Consider the following 21,737-nt stretch of genomic DNA (forward strand, 5'->3'; position numbering starts at 1 on the left):
CAAGAAATCATTTTCTAGGAAATCCTGACTCTCACAAAGCCATTTCCTCTTCGCAGGCTGATGTCGGTGTGGCTCACTCCCGGGAGAATTGCAGACCCCACATTGAAGCTGAGCTGCCCACGGGTACTGTGGGCAGCCCCAGAGGCCTGGAAAAGCAGGCCCCGTTGGGAAGCTTACCTGGAACCGTTCCAGAAAGTTCCCCATCTCCTAGTGAAAGAAACGGAAGAATAAATTCAGGTAATGACCCCCATACATGTTGATCCCTATAAAACACTGTTTCTCTGAATATATTTTATAATGTGTGTTTGGTGACTCTTATCACAGCTTTGTGAGCCAGGCAGTGCTTCAAATGGAAAGGTCTCCATTTCTAAGACATTAGGATTTAGCCTTAGGCCTTCATTATGTGAGTAAGTAATACTAAGCATTAATCGTCTTGTCCATGAAATAATTAGAATCATCTTTAAAAAAGCAACGAAGAGCCTTTATTGGTAGTTGGGGTAAGGCCTTGGGAAAAGGAGTTGCATAGGCTTTAGTTAATTCCTCAAAACTCCCCCAGTGTTAACGTCTTCCCAAGGAAAAGTTCTCCATTTGGAAAAATAAATAAGACCTACATCAAAATGTTTCTCCTGTCTCTGCCCATTCAAGTTATCAGCGAATAAACAATAAAAGTATCTTTCAAAAACACAGGGCGTTCCCAACGTGGCTCAAAAGGTTACAAACCTGACTAGTATCCACGAGGATGCAGGTTCCATCCCTGGCCTCGCTCAGTGGGTTAAAGATCTGGTGTTGCTGTCAGCTGTGGTGTAGTGCAGGTTGCAGATGCTGCCTGGATCCTGCGTTGCTGTGGCTGTGGTGTAGACCGCACCTGTAGCTCCGATTCGACCCCTAGCCCGGGAACTTCTATATGCTGTAGGTTGTGGCCCTAAAAAGCACACACACAAACAAACAGACAGACAGACAAACAAAAAAACATAAAAGACATAATTAGGACCTGGTGTGTTCTTTAGAAATTACTTGTGGTTTTTCCTTTGGTGTGTTTTCACTTTACTTGAATTACCTTTCTGGTGTTAAGAGCTTTCAGTTATATTTCACCAGCCTTTGAAACAGATTGGACTTCACAGACTTCAAGGAAAAGGACTCTCTTTTATTTGGGGGAGAGAGGCTTTCCTTTCACTCCTCATTGCTATGGTTTCTTTCCTAGGGACAGGTTAGGGTTGGAAACGAGATGGGTTAATAAATGAGATTCTTTTTCTTAGACTTCTATGGCAACTCGGGTTATCACAAATTTCTACTTTATTTATTTTATTCATTGAAGTATAGTTGATTTACAATTACTTTTAATTGCCCTTTTTATTTTGTTAATTGAAGTATAGTTGATTTACAATATTATGTTAGCTTCAGGAGCACAGCATAGGGTTTCAGTGTTTTTCCAGATTATACTCTGTTAAAAGTTAAGACAGAGTTTCCATTGTGGTGCAGTGGGTTAAGGACCTGGTGTCACTGCAGCAGCTTGGGTTGCTATGGTGATATGGATTTGATCCCTGGCCTGGGAACTTATATTTGCTGCAGATGTGGCCCCCCCAAAAAAGCTATTACAAAACAATGGCTCCATTTTCCTGTGGTGGACAATATATCCTTCCTGCTTGTCTATTTGATACGTAGTAGTTTGTATCTCTTCTTCATCTGCTCTTCTGCCCCTATCTTGCCCCTCCCTTCTTCCCTCTCCCCTTTGGTAAACACTAGTGTGTTTTCTATACCTGTGAGTCTATTTCTATTTTACATATACAATTGTTTGTGTTATTTTTTAGATTCCACAAGTAAGTGATATTATGCAATTATTGTATATGTCCTTTTCGGACTTATCTCACTAAGCTTAATATTCTCTAGGTCCATCACATATTTCGTATGCACCTTCATCTGATGGTTCTTATAGGATGGAGACATGACCTCTCAGTGTGAGGTCACAGGCAGGGGATGGAGCGTGGGGATGGCCCCTCCCTCTCCCTCTGTGCAGGGCCAGCACATGTACTTTTTTCTCCCTGATAATTCTGCTGATGAGAATCCCTCCTAGACTGCAACCCAAATGCTCACCATCCATGTGTTAATAGATTACAGGTTGTCAGGAGGTCAGGGGCCTGGGTGCCCTCAGACAGGCAGTCCTGCCATCTGGACACTGTTGCAAGCAGTGCAAGGAGGGAGGGCCCCAGATAAGCAGGATGGTGCTAGGAGAGACCAGCTGGGGAGGGACTGAACTCTCAAAGCAGGTGTTTTCAAAATGTAGCGGAAAGTTGTTTTCCAGAAAGATCTTCCCATAGGATGAATGAGATACTAGTGCCCTGAGCTTTCTGTTTGTTCTCTGCTCCATTCCCTGTCTCCTCTCTGCGTCCTGCTCTTCCCAGCCACAGAGGATATTTGTTAAAAATTTCAAGTTTCAAACTACCATTTCCCAAATACTGATTTGGGGCATTCCCTGGTGTCCTGGTGGTTAAGGACTCGGCACAGTCGCTGCTGTGAAGCACATGCTTTACCGCTCTGTACCAAAATCTGCACAGAGCACTTGAAAATGAGAACTGACTCTGTTTCAGACACATTTCTGGGAAGAAGGTACAGCACTGGAAGGGTGATAAGATTATAGGGAATTTCTTGGAGTTCATTGCTGTGATTAATTAGAGCATTCTCTGATACCAGGAAGGGTAAGATTCTGAAGTGAGTGACATCTGGTTTGTGTGTGTCTGTGTTTTTTCTGTCGTCCCACTACAGATTCATGGAAATTCTCTTTGTTAACCAGTGAGGTTAGACATTTTCATTAAAAGACTCCATCCAATGTGAGAAAAAGAATGTATATATATGTATGACTGGGTCACTTTGCTGTGCAGCAGAAACTGACAGAACATTGTAAATCAACTATTTAAAAAAAAAAAAAAAAAAAGACTCCATCCACTAGATGGAAGGGGCTTCTTAACCATCAGAGCTTCCTGATCATGACAAAATAGAAGAAAGCTCATTTCTGAGGACCTCTCATCGCACCTTTATTTTATGAGGTTGTAAAAAGAGAGGCTTGCTTGCTTATTTATATAATTGGGTGATTTGTAATGGAGGTAGTCCTGCTCAGCAGTGCAGTTTATAAAGGCTCCCCTTTCAACTGTTTTGGTGCCATTTTTAGAATCACTAATAAAAATCGAGCTATCACTTGACTCAAATTCTGATTTGGTTCAAAGACTCTTTTAGAAAAGGCATGCTTTTACTTATGTAGATTTAGCAGATGGCGTATTTGTAAACTCAGGGTTGCAGCACTAGAAGTCTCTTGGCAACATCATGCTGTTTATCCTTTGTATACAAAGCATAGAAACCAAACTGCAACTCATAAGAGTCACTGAAAGACTCTCTCATTCGTGGCTGTGGTTTAGCCTTGTAATTATTGCTGAGAACCCATGTAATCGTACCCAAGTGTATAAGTGTTGTTACAACAAAAAAAGTAGTACATAGCAGCACAGGAAAGACTTTTTATGTTAATATTCGACCCGCTAAGTAAACAGTTTATTATGTTGATGTATATCCTCTGTAAGAATTTCATTCTTCTGAATTTGAACTTCAAGGTAATTATAAAAATGTGTAATCAAAACAGATATTTAGGCACAAGTGTTGCCAGTAAGAATCAGGTAATGAGCATGAGTTATAAGGCATGTATTTCGCATTTGATGGATAAACATCTTCGTGCTTAAATTTCGCTTTCTTTTTTCTTTTCCTTTGGAAGACCTAGTGATCAGTGGATTAACGCATAAACCCCAACCTTTAGAGAATCGAGAGCGGCAGACATCATCAGCCATCCTGGAGGAATTAATTGTTCAAGGAATAATACAAAGCCACAGCAAAGTCTTTAGAAATGGAGAATCATATGACGTCATGGCAAGTAATTTTGTCATTAACCCTAGCTTATAGTTTAAAATAGCAGTGGAGGAGTTCCCGTCGTGGCACAGTGGTTAACGAATCCGACTAGGAACCATGAGGTTGCGGGTTCGGTCCCTGCCCTTGCTCAGTGGGTTAACGGTCCGGCGTTGCCGTGAGCTGTGGTGTAGGTTGCAGACGCGGCTCGGATCCCGCGTTGCTGTGGCTCTGGCGTAGGCTGGTGGCTACAGCTCCGATTCGACCCCTAGCCTGGGAACCTCCATATGCCGCGGGAGCGGCCCAAAGAAATAGCAAAAAAACAGACAAAAAATAAAAAATAAAAATAAATAAAAATAAAATAGCAGTGGAATATGAGTGATCACACAAGTTATTTTTCCAGCAATATGCATCTTAGAGTCACAATACAGATGACAGCCTTATCTGAGCCATTTTTTTCTCTGATAAACTCCCTCACCCCTCTGCCCACCATCCTTCTCCAGAGACTCAGGAATTGCCTGATCATTAATGATAAATGAATCCAATAAAACATATCTTGGTTTTGTGAAAGGTGAGACCCAGTAAGCCCCATGGAATAAAGTACCTTCATCCTTTTAACAATTTTTGTTAAACATTGCCTGTATACTAGGCGTGTGAATATAAATTTGAACACTGACTTATCTCATGAGAAAATAGGCCTAGAAGCCAAAGCTAAAACAGACCACACTTATGCGTTCGTTTACATACCTTGAGGTCAACCGCAGGAAATAAATACAATTATAGAAAGTATTATACTCTTATTTTTCTTCGTTCATTCATCTTGACTTGTTTTCGATAGTCTGAGTAACATTTTCAGTCTGATTTTAACGGATCATGGCCAAAGTTTTGAGTTCTTGGCTTTTTGATAAGTTCTTTGTAAACCCAGCACTAGAGTAGCAGGTTTGTGGTTTTGTTTGGTTTGTTTTTGTTTGGGTTTCTTTTTAAGCCACCACTCCCCAGCAGCACCCCTTAGTCCTAAAGCATAGACAGAGGAAAGAAGGTGAAAAGAAATAACACAGAATGAGGCCTAAGGGAAAATGAATGGGGGAAAAAAAAGAAACAGAAGTGGTGGAAATTGAGACCAGAAATTATATTAAAGGCTCTTCAATGGTGGCCAATCCCCTGTGCTTTAAGGAAAACAATTGAGAATAAAGAGATTCATTATTTCAATCGAGTTTGCCACCTAGACCAAGTCACTTAGGGTTTGAATAAAGGTAATTCCTTTCTCTGTGTGTAGGATCTGCTGAGAACTCAGGAATAAAAGCCAAAGTGGCATTTTCCTTTGACGAAGGAAAGAAAGTCCTGCAGAAAGGATTTGGGGAAAGAAAGGAGATGGTTAAGCCTTATAAATGATATTATCGGGATGCCAATAATAAAAGGAAGTGGGGGAAGGGGAAGGTAAAAATGGACTGTGTAATAGAAAAAATGATGCCAGCCTAATGACAGTTTACCTTTGCACAAGTGTAGCTGTCACGATACAAGGCATTTTAGAATCCCTCCTCTTCACAGCACCAAAAAAATAATGCGTCTTTCATGTGGAAAGAGGTGAATTTTCTCACTGTAGTTGAGTCTCTAGGGATCAGAAAATAAAAGGTAGATCAGAGAGAAAAGACAGGAGAGCCACCTGGAGGAAGATAGATTGTGGAAATATTCAGTAGCTAAGCCAGGCCTTCTGAAGGGAGATGCTATGGAACCTTGGTGCTCATGCCAGTGGGGTAGTGATTCGAACCCCAGAGAGAACTGAGGACAGACTCAGACCTCGCAAGGGCACTGGCAAGGTTAATTAATATGAGCTACATCATGCAAAAAACATACCTAAAAAATGCAAACGTCAGGAGTTCCTGTCGTGGCTCAGTGGTTAACGAACCCGGCTAGTATCCATGAGGACGCGGGTTCAATCCCTGGCCTTGCTCAATGGATTAAGGATCCTGTGTTGCTGTGAGCTCTGGTGTAGGTCGCAGGTGCAGCTCGGATCCAGCATTGCTGTGGCTGCGGTGTAGGCTGGCAGTTGTAGTTCTGATTTGACCCCTAGCCTGGGAACTTCCATATTCCGCAGGTGCGGCCCTAAAAAGAAAAAAAAAAGCAAACTTTGGGCTTGACTTTCAATGACATCATGTCGAGAGCCAAAGATGAAGAGTGCGTTCAGATTATGTAGACACAGAATGGCTGTCAGGAGCATAGTTGGCATGTTCTCAAAGGGATTTAAAAGGGAAAGGACTGCAGAGGTGGCAAGAATGGAACAGTTCATTGTTTGTCGGTGGTCTTTGGTTTGTGTTTTCACTTTGGAATTAGGCCAAGATAGCCAACATAAGCCAGACTTGCAACAGGCCAGAACTGTAACATACAGCTGTGTATTTTATCTCCCGATGCAAGGGCCTTAACCTGCATATTTGCATCATGCAGGAAGCTTTCATAACTGCTGGGACCCAGGCCCCACTTGGGACCAGTGGCTGGGGGTGAACCAGAGGATGGTGCTTTTGAAAGCTCCCAGGTGATTGCCCTGGGCAGCCCAGGCAGAGAACCACTGCCAGGAAGGAGCAGTAAAAATGTACACCAAGCCCTCAAGTTCATGATCAAGCTGGGAAGGGTTAAATCTTTTGAAACTGAAATCCCCCATCCACTGTGAGGGAGAGTCCCAAAATATTCCTGAAAGTAGAACACATTTTCAGTGTAGGACTAAGATGATACCCAAAGAGCATATGGAAATGAAGAAGAGATATAATTGCTCAGTGTCACAGGTAAAGTCTCTTTCAATTCAGGTGTAGCTGAGAATAGAAGACACCAGATGTCTTGAATATTTGGGGGAAAGTTATGAGGCCAATGTAAAAAGGTGAGAAAGGATATTGAAGTTTTGAAAGGGGAACCATATTAAGAAAGGAAATATAGTTCAATTATGAAAAAAAAAAAAAAAAGGAAGTTCCCCTGTGGTGCACCAAGTTAAGGATCTGGCATTGCCAGAGCTGTGGCACAGGTTCGATCTCTGGCCAAGGAACGTCCACATGCCAAAAAGAATGGAAATATTATGAGAATGTTAGCACTTGCAACTAAGAAGCAAGTCAACGGAAACAAAAAGGAGATGGTCAAAAAGGGATGTTAGGATTCCTGCTGTGGCACAGTAAGATTGTCTGTGTCTCTGCAGCAGCAGGACAAGGTTTGATCCCTGAGCCAGCACAGTAGGTTAAAAGGATCTGGCACTGCCACACCTGCAGCGGAGGTCCTAGCTGTGTGTGGCTCGGATCTGATCCTTGGCCCAAGAACTCCATATGCTGTGGGGCAACCAAAATAGAAAAAAAAAAAAAAAAAAAAAGAATGTTAATGTCAACAGGTGCTGCAATATGATGACTCCAATCAGATGTGTAAACACCATTTCTTCATTGCTTTAAAAAAAAAAACTTGAGTTCCCACCATGGCTCAGTGGAAACAAATCTGACTGCTATCCATAAGGACACAGGTTCAATACCTGGCCTTGCTTAGTGGGCCAAGGATCCAGTGTTGCCATGAGCTATGGTGTGGGTCAAAGATGTGGCTCGAATCTGGTGTTGCTGTAGCTGTGGTGCAGGCTGGCAGCTGCAGCTCTGATTCGACCCCTAGCCTGGGAACCTCCATATGCAGCAGGTGCAGCCCTAAAAAAGACCAAAAAATTAAAAAAAAAAAAAACCTTGAAATAAAGACTGTGGGGAAAAACAGAACAATAAACGTGAGAATACTTTTTGGGGGGCCTTGCGCATGGCATGCTGAAGTTCCCAGACCAGCGAATGAACCTGTGCCATGGCAGTAACCCAGGCTGCAGCAGTGGCAAGACTGGATCCTTAACCCACAGCACCACGAGGGAACTCCCCAAGGGAATTTTAGATAGCCCCTTCTTAGCCGGGTGGTTATCTTTAATTCAATTATCCCTTAGAATGAAGTGTAATAAAGGATACTAAAAAGAGGACTGCTCTGTGAACCAGTCTCTTCCTGGAATTCCAGAGCGGTATCTGTGTCCACAAGATCCCCCAACATCTTTCTTCTTGATTTTTTCATTATCTCCTTTTTGGCATGTACCACAGTCATTCCACAGCGCCTCTGGAGAGCCTGCTTGCAAGCACAGCATATTCATGCTAAGAGGTGTCATGTTCTCTCAGAAGTAATTATAATGATACGTAAGATATATAATGAGTTCTGCTGTGGCTCGGTGGACTAAGGATCCAGCTGCAGTGGAGTTTCCGTCGTGGCGCAGTGGTTAACGAATCCGACTAGGAACCATGAGGCTGCGGGTTCGGTCCCTGCCCTTGCTCAGTGGGTTAACAATCCGGCGTTGCCGTGAGCTGTGGTGTAGGTTGCAGATGCGGCTCGGATCCCGTGTTGCTGTGGCTCTGGCGTAGGCCTGCAGCTACAGCTCCAATTGGACCCCTAGCCTGGGAACCTCCATATGCCGCGGGAGTGGCCCTAGAAAAGGGAAAAAGACAAAAAAAAAATCCAACTGCAATTGGGTCGCTGCAGAGGCGTGGGTTCAGTCCCTGGCCACGCAGAGTGGGTTAAAGGATCCAGCATTGTTATAGCTCTGGTGTGAGTCACAGTTGCAGCTCAGATTCAGTCCCTAGCCCAGGAACCTCCAAATGTCTTGAGTGCAGCCATTTAAAAGAAAAAAAAAAAAAAGGAGAGTGAGAAGAAAAGAAATACAATGTTAAGAAGCTAAATTATCAGATTCAGCGAATCTTTTGGTTTATTTCAAAACACTCTAATGAGACTCCAGTTGTATTAACCACATAGTAGTTTTATGTACACATGTAAATATGTATATGGATTGGTACCAATCTCTTTACAAAGATGGGATTGCTCTCATTTATCCACACAGGCAATATCCACTTTAAAATGTCTTTTATCCCAAGCTCATTTCTCCCATCCTGGATCTCCCTACAAAAGACTCAGTTCTCTATTGCTTCACCCTGTCTCTGGTCCAAGTTTGTTCCCCTCTCCAGGTGACTTCTGTACTTGACAATCTTTGATGCAGTTGGGGAGTTTGTTGACACTGTATGAGTCTCTAACATTATTGTTGAACCTCACGGGGTGTTTTTTTAAGGAGAAGGAAGTTGACCGGGTAGAGACTAAATAATGGCTGTTAACACGAGTGACCTTCGTAGGCGGTCTAACAGTGACCGAGCAGGAATAACAGATCTCTTGGCTTATTCTGTGCCCAGGATTCTGATTAAGGGAGCATGGCCAAAGTAGGTTTATCTTTAGGTCAATAGTTAACTAGGAGAGCTCTGAGGACATCCTCCTCTGGGGTTCTTAAAGAAAATAATTGAACCAGTAACTTCTATAGGTCTTTAAATTTGTTTTTGTTTTTTTTTTCCGAGTTCTATGGGTAGCACCTCTCTATGTATAATGCGACCATTGCTATCATTTTAAATGCCAACAGTTGAGAAATCCCGACTTCATACAATCCAGGGTAAAGAATGCAGATACCTTTCCTCAGGTCTTTCAAGGCTTTTCCTTCAAATGTCACACTTGAGAAAGGACAAGGGCTATGAGGTAGGATTAACTTCCACAAGGGGGAGGAAGCACATGGTTTCTTAAGCATCTTCTTGAGATGAAGCCACAGGAAGAAGCCACCCAAACCGGAAATCCCAAGTTCTCTTGAAACTATTGCTCTCATCATTTAAATCAGTGTATAGACTTCTCTGTGTAAGCCTGGCGGAGACTTTCCTTTTTTTTTTATTTTTTTATTTTCCCACTGTACAGCAAGGGGGTCAGGTTATCCTTACATGTATACATTACAATTACATTTTTCCCCCACCCTTTCTTCTGTTGCAACATGAGTATCTAGACAAAGTTCTCAATGCTATTCAGCAGGATCTCCTTGTAAATCTATTCTAAGTTGTGTCTGATAAGCCCAAGCTCCCGATCCCTCCCTCTCCCTCCCCCTCCCCCTCCCATCAGGCAGCCACAAGTCTCTTCTCCAAGTCCATGATTTTCTTTTCTGAGGAGATGTTCACTTGTGCTGGATATTAGATTCCAGTTATAAGTGATATCATATGGTATTTGTCTTTGTCTTTCTGGCTCATTTCACTCAGTATGAGAGTCTCTAGCTCCATCCATGTTGCTGCAAATGGCATGATGTCATTCTTTTTTATGGCTGAGTAGTATTCCATTGTGTATATATACCACATCTTTCGAATCCAATCATCTGTCGATGGACATTTGGGTTGTTTCCATGTCTTGGCTATTGTGAATAGTGCTGCAATGAACATGCGGGTGCACGTGTCTCTTTTAAGTAGAGTTTTGTCCGGATAGATGCCCAAGAGTGGGATTGCGGGGTCATATGGAAGTTCTATGTATAGATTTCTAAGGTATCTCCAAACTGTTCTCTGTAGTGGCTGTACCAGTTTACATTCCCAGCAACAGTGCGGGAGGATTCCCTTTTCTCCACAGCCCCTCCAGCACTTGTTATTTGTGGATTTATTAATGATGGCCATTCTGACTGGTGTGAGGTGGTATCTCATGGTAGTTTTGATTTGCATTTCTCTTATAATCAGCGATGTTGAGCATTTTTTCATGTGTTTGTTGGCCATCTGTATATCTTCTTTGGAGAAATGTCTATTCAGGTCTTTTGCCCATTTTTCCATTGATTGATTGGCTTTTTTGCTGTTGGGTTGTATAAGTTGTTTATATATTCTAGAGATTAAGCCCTTGTCGGTTGCATCATTTGAAACTATTTTCTCCATTCTGTAAGTTGTCTTTTTGTTTTCTTTTGGGTTTCCTTTGCTGTGCAAAAGCTTTTCAGTTTGATGAGGTTCCATTGGTTTGTTTTTGCTCTAATTTCTATTGCTTTGGGAGACTGACCTGAGAAAATATTCATGATGTTGATGTCAGAGAGTGTTTTGCCTCTGTTTTCTTCTAGGAGTTTGATGGTGTCCTGTCGTATATTTAACTCTTTCAGCCATTTGGAGTTTATTTTTGTGCATGGTGTGAGGGTGTGTTCTAGTTTCATTGCTTTGCATGCAGCTGTCCAGGTTTCCCAGCAATGCTTGCTGAATAGACTTTCTTTTTCCCATTTGATGTTCTTGCCTCCCTTGTCAAAGATTAATTGACCATAGGTGTCAGGGTTTATTTCCGGATTCTCTATTCTGTTCCATTGGTCTGTCTGTCTGTTTGATACCAGTACCACACTGTTTTGATGACTGTGGCTTTGTAGTATTTCTTGAAGTCTGGGAGAGTTATGCCTCCTGCTTGGTTTTTGTTTCTCAGGATTGCTTTGGCGATTCTGGGTCTTTTGTTGTTCCGTATAAATGTTTGGATTGTTTGTTCTACTTCTGTGAAAAATGTCATGGGTAATCTGATAGGGATTGCATTGAATCTGTAGATTGCTTTGGGTAGTATGGCCATTTTTACAATATTGATTTTCCCAATCCAGGAACATGGAATATCTTTCCATTTCTTTACATCTTCTTTGATTTCTTTGATTAAAGTTTTATAGTTCTCAGCATATAGGTCCTTTACCTCCTTGGTCAGGTGTATTCCGAGGTATTTGATTTTGTGAGGTGCAATTTTAAAAGGTATTATATTTTTGTATTCCTTTTCTAATAGTTCATTGCTGGTATACAGAAATGCAACTGACTTCTGAATGTTAATCTTCTATCCTGCTACTTTGCTGAATGTATGAATCAGTTCAAGTAGTTTTGGGGTTGAGTCCTTAGGGTTTTCTATGTATAGTATCATGTCATCTGCATACAGTGACAGTTTGATCTCTTCTCTTCCTATATGGATGCCTTTTATTTCTTTGGTTTGTCTAATTGCTGTGGCTAGGACTTCCAAAACTATGTTGAAGAGCAGTGGTGAGAGTGGGCATCCCTGTCTTGTTCCAGATTTGAGTGAGAAGGCTTTCAGTTTTTCCCCATTGAGGATTATATTTGCTGTGGGTTTCTCATAAATGGCTTTGATTATATTCAGGAATGTTCCCTCTATACCCACTTTGGCGAGGGTCTTGATCATGAATGGATGTTGGACTTTGTCAAATGCTTTTTCTGTGTCTATTGAGATGATCATATGATTTTTGACTTTTCTTTTGTTAATGTGGTGTATGATGCTGATTGATTTGCGTATGTTGAACCATCCTTGTGAACCTGGGATGAACCCTACGTGGTCATGGTGTATAATTTTTTTGATATGTTGTTGGATTTGGTTGGCTAAGATTTTGTTGAGAATTTTTGCATCTATATTCATCAATGATATTGGGCAATAGTTTTCTTTTTTGGTGGTATCTCTGTCTGGTTTTGGAATGAGGGTGATGGTGGCATCATAGAATGTCTTCGGGAGTATTCCTTCTTCTTCAACCTTTTGAAAGAGTTTAAGGAGGATGGGCACCAATTCCTCTTTATATGTTTGATAAAATTCACCTGTGAAGCCATCTGGTCCTGGACTTTTATTTGTAGGGAGTGATTTTATGACCTCTTCAATTTCATTTCTAGTGATTGGTCTGTTCAGTTGGTCTGTTTCTACTTGATTCAGTTTTGGCAGGCTGTAAGATTCTAGAAAATTGTCCATTTCTTCCAGATTGTCAAACTTGTTGCCGTATAGTTGTTCATAGTATTCTCTTATGGTTTTTGTATTTCTGCTGTATCCGTTGTGATTTCTCCTTTTTCATTTCTAATTTTGGTTATTTGGGTTCTTTCTCTCCTCTTTTTAGTGAGTCTGGCCAGGGGTTTTGTCAATTTTGTTTACCTTTTCAAAGAACCAGCTCTTGGTTTTATTAATTTTCTCTATTGTTTTTTGAGTCTCTATTTTATTGACTTCTTCCTTGATCTTTATAATTTCCTTCCTTCTGCTGACTTTAGGACTTTTTTGTTCTTCTTTTTCTAATTCATTTAGGTGGAGGGTTAAGTTGTCAATTTGGGATCTTTCTTCTTTTTTGAGAAAGGCCTGTATTGCTATAAATTTCCCTCTGAGCACTGCTTTCGCAGCATCCCATAGATTTTGAGAGGTTGTGTCTTCATTATCATTCGTTTCAAGGTAGTTTTTAATTTCCTTCTTGATTTCCTCATTGACCCATTGGTTTTTAGTAGCATGTTGTTTAGTCTCCATGCAGTAGGTTTTTTCTCTTTCCTTTTCCCATGGTTGATTTCTAATTTCATGGCATTGTGGTCAGAGAAGATACTTGAGATAATTTCTATGCTCCTAAATTTATTGAGATTAGCTTTGTGTCCCAATATGTGGTCGATTCTTGAGAATGTTCCATGAGCATTTGAGAAGAATGTGTATTCTGCTTTTTTTGGATGTAGTGTCCTGAAGATATCAATTAAGTCTAACTTTTCTTTTGTTTCCTTTAGGATCTCTGTTGCTTTATTGGTTTTCTGTCTAGAGGATCTGTCCATTGATGTGAGGGGGGTATTAAGGTCTCCTACTATGATTGTATTCTCATCAGTATCTCCCTTTATGTCTGTTAATATTTGTTGTATGTATCTGGGTGCTCCTGTATTTGGGGCATATATGTTGACGATAGTAACATCCTCTCCTTGGATGGATCCCTTAATCATTAAGTAGTGTCCTTCTTTGTCTTTCTTTATGTCTTTTGTTTTAAAGTCTATTTTGTCTGATATGAGCGTTGCGACTCCTGCTTTTCTGTCATGTCTATTGGCGTGAAATATTTTTCCCCACCCTTTCACTTTCAATCTATATGTATCTTTTGTCCTAAGGTGAGTTTCTTGTAGGCAGCATATTGAAGGTTTTTGCCTTTTTATCCACTCAGCCACTCTGTGTCTTTTGATTGGGGCGTTCAGTCCATTGACATTTAAGGTGATAATTGATAGATGATTATTTATTGCCATTTGAACCTTGTGTTCCAGTTGATTCTATGGTTCTCCATTCTTCCTTTCTTTTTTTTTCTTTTTTTTTCTTTTTTTTTTTTGGTTGGATGGTCTCCTGTTATTATCTGCTTGAGTGTATTTTTTTTTTTCATTTTTCGCAAATGCAATATTTGGTTTTGGCTTGTGGTTGCCCTGTTTTTTAAGTATGCTAACCCCTTCCCATAATTGTGTGTTTTAGGCTGATGGTCCTGTAAGTTCAAACACGTCATTACTATATTAAAATTAAGAAGAGAAACATACAAACAAACAAGAAGGGTTATTTACTTCCTAACATCCCTTGCCCACATTTTATGGTTTTGATGACTCTTTTTTATTTTTTTCTTTTTAATTTTATTTTGTTTGAGGCCTGTTCATGATTAAATCTGTATGCTGGCTTATTTGAGTGACTGATTGTGGTTTCCTCAGTCCTAGTTCTTCCTCTTCTTCTTCTTTTTTTTTTTTTCTTTTCTTTTTTCTTCCCTTCCTTCCTTTCTTTTTGGTTTAGAGAAGCCCTTTCAATATTTCCTTTAACCTGGGTTTTGTGTTGCAGTATTCTTTAAGTTTTTGTTTGTTGGAAAAAATTTTTATTTCCCCTTCTATTTTAAATGATATTCTTGCTGGATAGAGTATTCTAGGTTGCATATTTTTTTCCTTTAGCACTTTAAATATCTCTTGCCATTCCCTCCTGGCCTGTAGTGTTTCTGTAGAGAAGTCAGCTGATATTCTTATGGGGGTTCCCTTGTAGGTAACATTCTGTTTTTCTCTTGCTGCCTTTAGGATCCTCTCTTTATCACTAACTTTTGCCATTTTTATTATGATGTGTCTTGGTGTGGGTCTATTTGGGTTCAGTTTGTTTGGGGCCCTCTGTGCTTCTTGTATCTTGAACCCAGTATCCTTTAGATTTGGGAAGTTTCCATCGATAATTTCTTCAAATATATTTTCCATCCCCTTATCTTTTTCTACTCCTTCTGGAATTCCTATTATGCGTAGATTGGCCCGCTTTATATTATCCCATAGGTCTCTTATATTGCTTTCCAGTTTTTTTATTCGGTTTTCTGTCTGTTGACCGGATTGAGTGATTTCCATTATTCTATCTTCCATATCACTGATTCGTTCTTCTGCATTATTCATTCTGGTTTTTACTGCCCTTAGTTCCGTTTGCATCTCTGCAAATGAATGTTCTAGTTTTTCTTGGCTCCTCCTTATCTTTTCTAGTTCCTTTCTGAGGGTATCTGCATTACTGTTCATATCTTCTCTTAATTCCTTCAGTATTTTCACTATTTCTCTTTTGAACTCCAGGTCTGTCAGACTGCAGAGATCTGTTTCATTGTTGACTGTTTTAGGTGAGTTCTCCTGTTGGTTTGACTGGGGGTGGTTTCTCTGCTTCTTCATCTTGCTTGTTGTTTTCTTTCTCCTGAGGGAGTTGTACTCTCCATTATCGGGCAGTGTTTGCCTTGTCACTGCTGTGGAATATTTCCTGAGGGCTGGCGTTGTTGGTCAATCTTTTCTGAGGCAGTGTGGCTTTTCTGGAGTGTTGATGGGGCTAACAGTGTTTCTTTGAAGCAAAGGAGGACTTCCTGAGGGCAGACAGGACTGGGAGGTCCACACCACGATGGTAGCAGATTTCACTTGGTCATGCAGAGCTTGCTCTGGTGTTTTTAGGCTGTGGGGTTCTTGCAGGGGGTTGGCGGTGTTGGGCAGCTGTTCCTCAGGAGTGCAGCACCCCCTGGGGGCTGGAGCAGCTATCTGGGTCACTGAGAACCTAAGAGGCTCTTCCCTGGGGCAGCCCAACTCAGAGGGATGGCCTGAGAATGTAGGCAGATCTTTTCACAGTCTGGCCAAGCTTGTTGCAGCTTTTCTGGGCTGCAGGGGCTCTTCTAGGGGGCTGGTGGTGCTGAGCAGCTATTCCGCGGGAGTGGGGCACCCCCTAGGGGCTTGGGCGGGTAGCAGGGCCACTGGAAACCCAAGAGGCTCCTCCCCAGGGCAGCCGGACTCAGAAAGACCGTCTGAGATCTTTTCCCAGCTTGGCCAGGCTTGTTGCAGCTTTTCTGGGCTGTAGGGGGTCCTGCCTGGAGCTGGCAGTCCTATGCAGCTGATCCACTAGGGCACCCCCTGGGGGCTTGGGCGGGTAGCAGGGCCACTGGAAACCCAAGATGCTCCTCCCCGGGGCAGCCTGACTCAGAAAAACCGCCTGAGATCTCTTCCCGACTCGGCCAGGCTTGTTGCAGCTTTTCTGGGCTAGAGGGGGTCCTGCCTGGAGCTGGCAGTCCTATGCAGCTGATCCACTAGGGCACCCCCTGGGGGCTTGGGGGGGTAGCAGGGCCATTGGAAACCGAAGAGGCTCCTCCCCGGGGCAGCCTGACTCAGAAAAACCGTCTGGGAATTAGGCAGATCTATTCACTGCCTGGCTAGGCTTGTTCTAGCTTTTCTGGGCTGCAGACCTTTTCTCAGGGGCTGGTGGTGTTTGGTGCTACTCTGTGGAAGTGTAGCCCCTCCAAAGGGCAAGCAGGCCTGTGCAGGGACAGCCCCTGTGGTGGTAGGCTTCAGGCAATTGTTGAGGCCAGCCCTCCTGGATGGCAGGCAGCCCCAGGTTCAGCGAGAGCGTAGGGGGTGGTGGGGGTGGGGGGAGGGGATGCACTGGGAAGCACAGCTTTCAGCTAGCTAGCGGGCCTGTAAGCTTGCTGTGGCATGGGGGGTATTCTATGGGGACCCACCCCTTCTTCTCTCCCCTCCCTGGCACCGGCACAGACCAGGCTCTTCTCCCAGGTTCCCTCTGATGCGGCTTTCCACTTCCCCACCCCTAGAGTATTGCTCCCTTCCTCTGTGACAGCTTTGTTTTCTAGTCACCCAGGCAGTCTCTGCCCCATCAATTGGTTTCCAGACCTCTCAAGCAGTTTCCGCTCCGCCCCACCCCCCTGGCCCGGGGACTAACCTCTGGAGCCTAGGTTTCGGTGCCCAGCCCCCACCCAGGCATCCCCCGGCCCTTTCTTGGGGACCAACCTTTGGAGGCGAGGTCTCGGTGCCCAGCCCCCACCCAGGCGTCCCCCGGCCCTTTCTCGGGGACCAACCTTGGAGGCGAGGTCTCAGTGCTCAGCCCCCACCCAGGTGTCCCCCGGCCCTTTCTTGGGGACTAACCTCTGGAGCCGGGGTCTCGGTGCCCAGCCCCCACCCAGGCGTCCCCCAGGCCCCTTCTTGGGAACTAAGCTTCGGAGGCGAGGTCTCGGTGCCCAGCCCCCACCCAGGCATCTCAATTTTTGGTGACTGTGCCCGTAGTTCAGATGGTCCGTTCGGTTCTTGATCGGCTTTTTCGTACTCCAACTTACTGCTACACTCTTCTCTGCATCTGGAGATTCCTCCGGTTCGTTTGATCTTTCCCCCGTGTGGGTGACTTTCCAGGGTGCGGGATCCCTTTCTCCTCCGCAGTTCCCTTTCGAGAGCGCCCGTCCCGCTCGGATTCACCTTCTCTCACTCTCCTCTTTTCTCCCATTCTGCCCCGTAATGTCACGAACTTCTTGCCATTATTGGAGTTTAGGTTCTTCTGCCAGCGATTGGTTGCTGTTCTGTGCGAGTCATTTATTCTGTAGGTGTGCTTTTTTTTGTTGTGTTTGTGGGAGAGGGCGGGCGTGTCCCCCTACTCCTCCGCCATCTTGTCCTCTCTTCGGAGACTTTCTTTATTGGATCTTAGATGACTATATCTTTAATTGCCCACACCCACTGCATATAGAAGTTCCCAGGCCGGGGATCGAACCCATGCCGCAGCTGTAGCCTGTGCCACAGCTAAGGCAGTGCCAGATCCTTAACCCACTGCGCCACAAGGGAACTTCCTAGATGACTATTTCATTCTCTTTTAGCCCTCTGTGAGTGTACATCCCCCCAAACTCTCTCTACTACTAATTTCACAGTAGCTCTAGTTGAGCCATCACAGCAAGTAAGTCCATCTTTTCGGCAGATGGCTTTTGTCAGCAGGGATCCTAAGAGCCAATTGTCATAAAAATAATACAAGGATGGAGGGGGTGGGGGGCTTGCTTTGACAAACGACTCCCAGTTTTCCTGTACGGAACAACTTCTCACCACATAAAACTGTCTGAAGGCTGTAACTGAGCCAAAACTTTAATAAATGTTTCCCTTTAAAAGGCTTTCCAAGAATTATAGATTTTAAAGCTGGAAGGAACCTTAGCCGTCCTCAGCAAACTGCAGAGCAGTGTATAGTGTAATTTTGAGAAAAGTCAGTCCAAAGAGAAGAAGAGCTTTGTGTCAGCTCACACAGCAAGTATTCGTGATAGACCTGGAGTTAAGCAAAGCCCAGGCCTCCTGCCTGCCAGCCCCTGTGATTCTGAATCTCATTTCTCTCTTTCCTGACAAATACTGTATTTGGTTATGATTCTGTGAGCTGCCATTAAAAAAAAAAAAAAAAGTCACTGCTTTCACTGAATCAAAAGTAATTACCATTTCCTGAGTGGCTATTGTATACTTTCCTTTTTTTAACAGCGTCGTGAAATAAATATTACAAGCAAAGAAGGGAAGGCTTACCGAGTTTAAGAATTTGTTGTGCAAAGCCACGTGGTGACTGAGTCAGGAGTCAGACCGGGGGCTGTGTGAGTCTAGATCTGGTGCCCTTTGCTGCTCTGCTGCAGCATCTCTCTTTGTGTGATTTATTTGCTCAGTAACCACAGTAGTGCAGTCTGAAGAGACAGGCTTTTTGATATCACAGTGGATATCTGTTGCTCCTTTGTCTTTAAAAGTCTTGAAAGAAATTATCTAGAACAAGGCAGGAGTACCTGTTGGGGATTCGGTTCCAGACCACTGTAAGAAAGCGTGTTGCAGCACAATCAAGGGAGTCACACGAATTTTTTGGTCTCGTAGGACATATAAAGTTATGTTTACACCATGCCGTAGTGATAAGTGTGCAATAGTGTGATGTTTAACAAAACAATGTTTGGATCTTAATTCACACGTACTTTCTTGCTAAAAAATGCCAGCCGTCATCTTTCAGTGAGTCATAATCATTTTGCAATAGCAGCATCCAAGAGCACTGATCACATAACAAATAGGATAATCATGAGACACTGAAATATCGCAAGAATTACCAACATGTGACCCGAGACAGAAAGTCAGTAAACCCCGTGGGGAAAATGGCTCCAGTAGACTTAATCGACATGGGGTTGCCACAAATCTTCAATTTGTAAAAAAAAAAAAAAAAAAAAAAAAAATCTGTAAATATCTGTGAAGCACAACTAAGCGAAGCACAGTAAAACAAGGTGTACCTGTATTGGGTTCGTTTTATAATGAAGCCTTGCTGTTCATTAAGACCTTCCCCACTTGAATAACTATATACTGACCTAGAAAGATATTTATATTAAACTAAGTGAAGAAAGCAAATTGCAGAACAATGTAGATAGGACAATCCCATTGATGGGTCGAATATGACAAATTCACTGTGAATACATATGTATAGAGACATCTGTGCACAGGAAGTGTTTAGAAAGACACACACCGAGTTCCCATCGTGGCGCAGTGGTTAACGAATCCGACTAGGAACCGTGAGGTTTCGGGTTCGGTCCCTGGCCTTGCTCAGTGGGTTAGGGATCCGGCGTTGCCGTGAGCTGTGGTGTAGGTTGCAGACGCGGCTCGGATCCCGCGTTGCTGTGGCTCTGGCGTAGGCCGGTGGCTACAGCTCTGATTAGACTCCTAGCCTGGGAAACTCCATGTGCCGAGGGAGCGGCCCAAGAAATGGCAAAAAGACAGAAAAAAAAATATACATATAGAAAGGCACACACTAAACTCTTTAAGGTGGTTCATGCTAATGTGCGGGATTGGGGGCCAACTGGTTAAACATAGTCCCCTAAATAGGTAGGGGACTATTTATGGATCATTTTAATATTCTCCTAACCAAGATACCGTATTTTTAGAAAGCAGTTTCTAAAAAGAAAACCATTAAACTTTCTTTATAAACCCTGTACAACAGTTTAAGCTTTTAAAATAACTAAACATTAGAATCAAAGTCATTATCACTGCTCTAAACTGTATAAAGGACAGTCAATCAGAGGAAATCATATGGTTTGTTTGTATTTTTTTTTTTCCTGTGTCATGAAAGCATTTGTTAAGTACCTACGGCAAAGCCCCATGTAGGCTTGTTGCATCAGTCCTGGTTAATTCTCTCCTCCGTAGGACCAGAAGTCCTAAAACTAATCTCCATCCCAGATGAAGGTCATGTATCGTTTGTGGAATGTTACAAAATCATGGGGTTTAACTTTTGACCTTGAACTACAAATTCATCATTCATGGGCCACCTTTTCCCATCTTGCATTTGTTCTCCAGGGTTTTTTTTGTTTGGGGGGGGGGGTGTTTCCTTTTCAGGAACCCTCTTCTAACTCTGCATTCTTTCATGATTTGTTTGTTTGTTGTTTGTTTGTTGTTTTTTGAGAAGAGCTTTTTTCCCCCAGATATCTAATAGATACTTTTTTCTTTAGAAGTTCTGTTGTTACCAAGAATTAAGTCTTTAGGGATTAGTTTGGTTGTTACCAGCTTTCACATCATTTAAAATCTATCCATGGAGTTCCCGTCGTGGCTCAGTGGAAATGAATCTGACTGCTATCCATTAAGGATGCAGGTTCGATCCCCGGCCTTGCTTAGTGGGTTAAGGATCCGATGTTGCCATGACCTGTACTATAGGTTACAGAGATGGCTTGGATCCCAAGTTGCTGTGGCTGTGGTCTAGACTGGCAGCTGCAGCTCCGATTTGACCCCCAGCCTGGGAACTTCCATATGCTGCAGGTGCAGCCCTAAAAAGACAAAAAAAAAAAAAGTCCAAAAATCTGTTTAAATTTTGAGGACTAACATCTTCTACAGTATTTATTCTCTCATTCATCTTTTTTCTCTGCCAATAAATGTTTGTTTCTCCATTTTATTTATTTTCTCTCTCTTTTTTTTTTCTTTTTAGGGCCACATCCCTTAAATGGAAGTTCCCAGGCTAGGGGTCAAATGTGAGCTGCCAGCCTACGCCACAGCCACAGCAAGGGCAGATCTGAGCCATGTCTGCAACCACAGCTCATGGCAACACCAAATCCTTTAACCCACTGAGTGAGGTCAGGGATCAAACCCACATCTTCATGGATTTTAGTCCGATTCTTAACCCACGGAGCCACAACGGGAACTCATGATTCTCCGTTTTAAAAAGTGCCTTTCCTCCAGGTAAACACTACTGAGAAGCCACTGAAAAAACCACCGGCCAGGCTGAAAAAACTTAAGGTCAAAAAGGAAGTAAAAGATTTCACGATGAAGGATGTGGAAGCGAAGATGCAGGCGGCCGAGGAGCGCAGGAAGGTACCTGAGTTCTTGTCTGAGGGCCGTCGACGCTGAGATGAGCTCATTCTTTCCCGTCGGCAGCTGTCAGACAGATCGCATGGATCTGTATTCAGTATCTTCGTGGTCCATGTGCTTCTTTCCTATGCCATCCATTTATCTGTTTAAATTCTCTTTGTGTGAAGAAAGGAATCACTGTCCTGAAGTTGGTCAAATTACAGCTTCATCCTTAGAGCCTCAAGAAGCAAGATCCAATTCTGAGAATTAAGCAACGTATGGAGCTTTCTTCTTATGAAGAAGAGAAACTTGAGTTGGGGCCAGGAGTGGCCGGAGGTCCCGGGGTGGAGGATGGGAGCCGGGAGGAAGTTGTGCAGACCTTTGACTCCTGCATTGGCGCACGTGGTCCCCATAACCCTTTGCCGGCCGTTCTGCTGGGAAGCAGCCTTCACGGCTTTGGTCTGGGAGCGTTTTATTTCTGTCTCTCTGCCTGGCAGAGTGGGGACTAGACCACAGCTCCATGAGGGTGTGTCTGCAGGCTGTCCGGAGGCTATGGGGTAGAGCCATTTGTCTCCTTCCACAGTAATTTCTCAACCTATGTTTGTTGAATGACTGCATAATCAAAGAGAAACGCCGGGCATGTTCATGGCAGGCAGTGTGAATGAGAACGCGGCGGAAGTTAACTTGGACTCT

The 21,737-nt window shown here is 43.1% G+C and overlaps 1 protein-coding gene across 1 annotated transcript in view; it reads left to right on the forward strand.

The window, feature by feature from the left end:
- STMND1 (stathmin domain containing 1) overlaps nucleotides 1-21,737 on the forward strand; it is a 33,603-nt gene that overhangs the window by 11,075 nt on the left and 791 nt on the right. The window contains exons 2-4 of the mRNA XM_047797347.1: nucleotides 57-237; nucleotides 3,755-3,906; nucleotides 20,937-21,068. Of these exons, the coding sequence (XP_047653303.1) occupies nucleotides 57-237; nucleotides 3,755-3,906; nucleotides 20,937-21,068 (465 nt within the window). The remainder of the gene's footprint in view (nucleotides 1-56; nucleotides 238-3,754; nucleotides 3,907-20,936; nucleotides 21,069-21,737) is intronic.

Source organism: Phacochoerus africanus, chromosome 9, assembly GCF_016906955.1.
Source record: "Phacochoerus africanus isolate WHEZ1 chromosome 9, ROS_Pafr_v1, whole genome shotgun sequence".
NCBI lineage: Eukaryota > Metazoa > Chordata > Mammalia > Artiodactyla > Suidae > Phacochoerus > Phacochoerus africanus.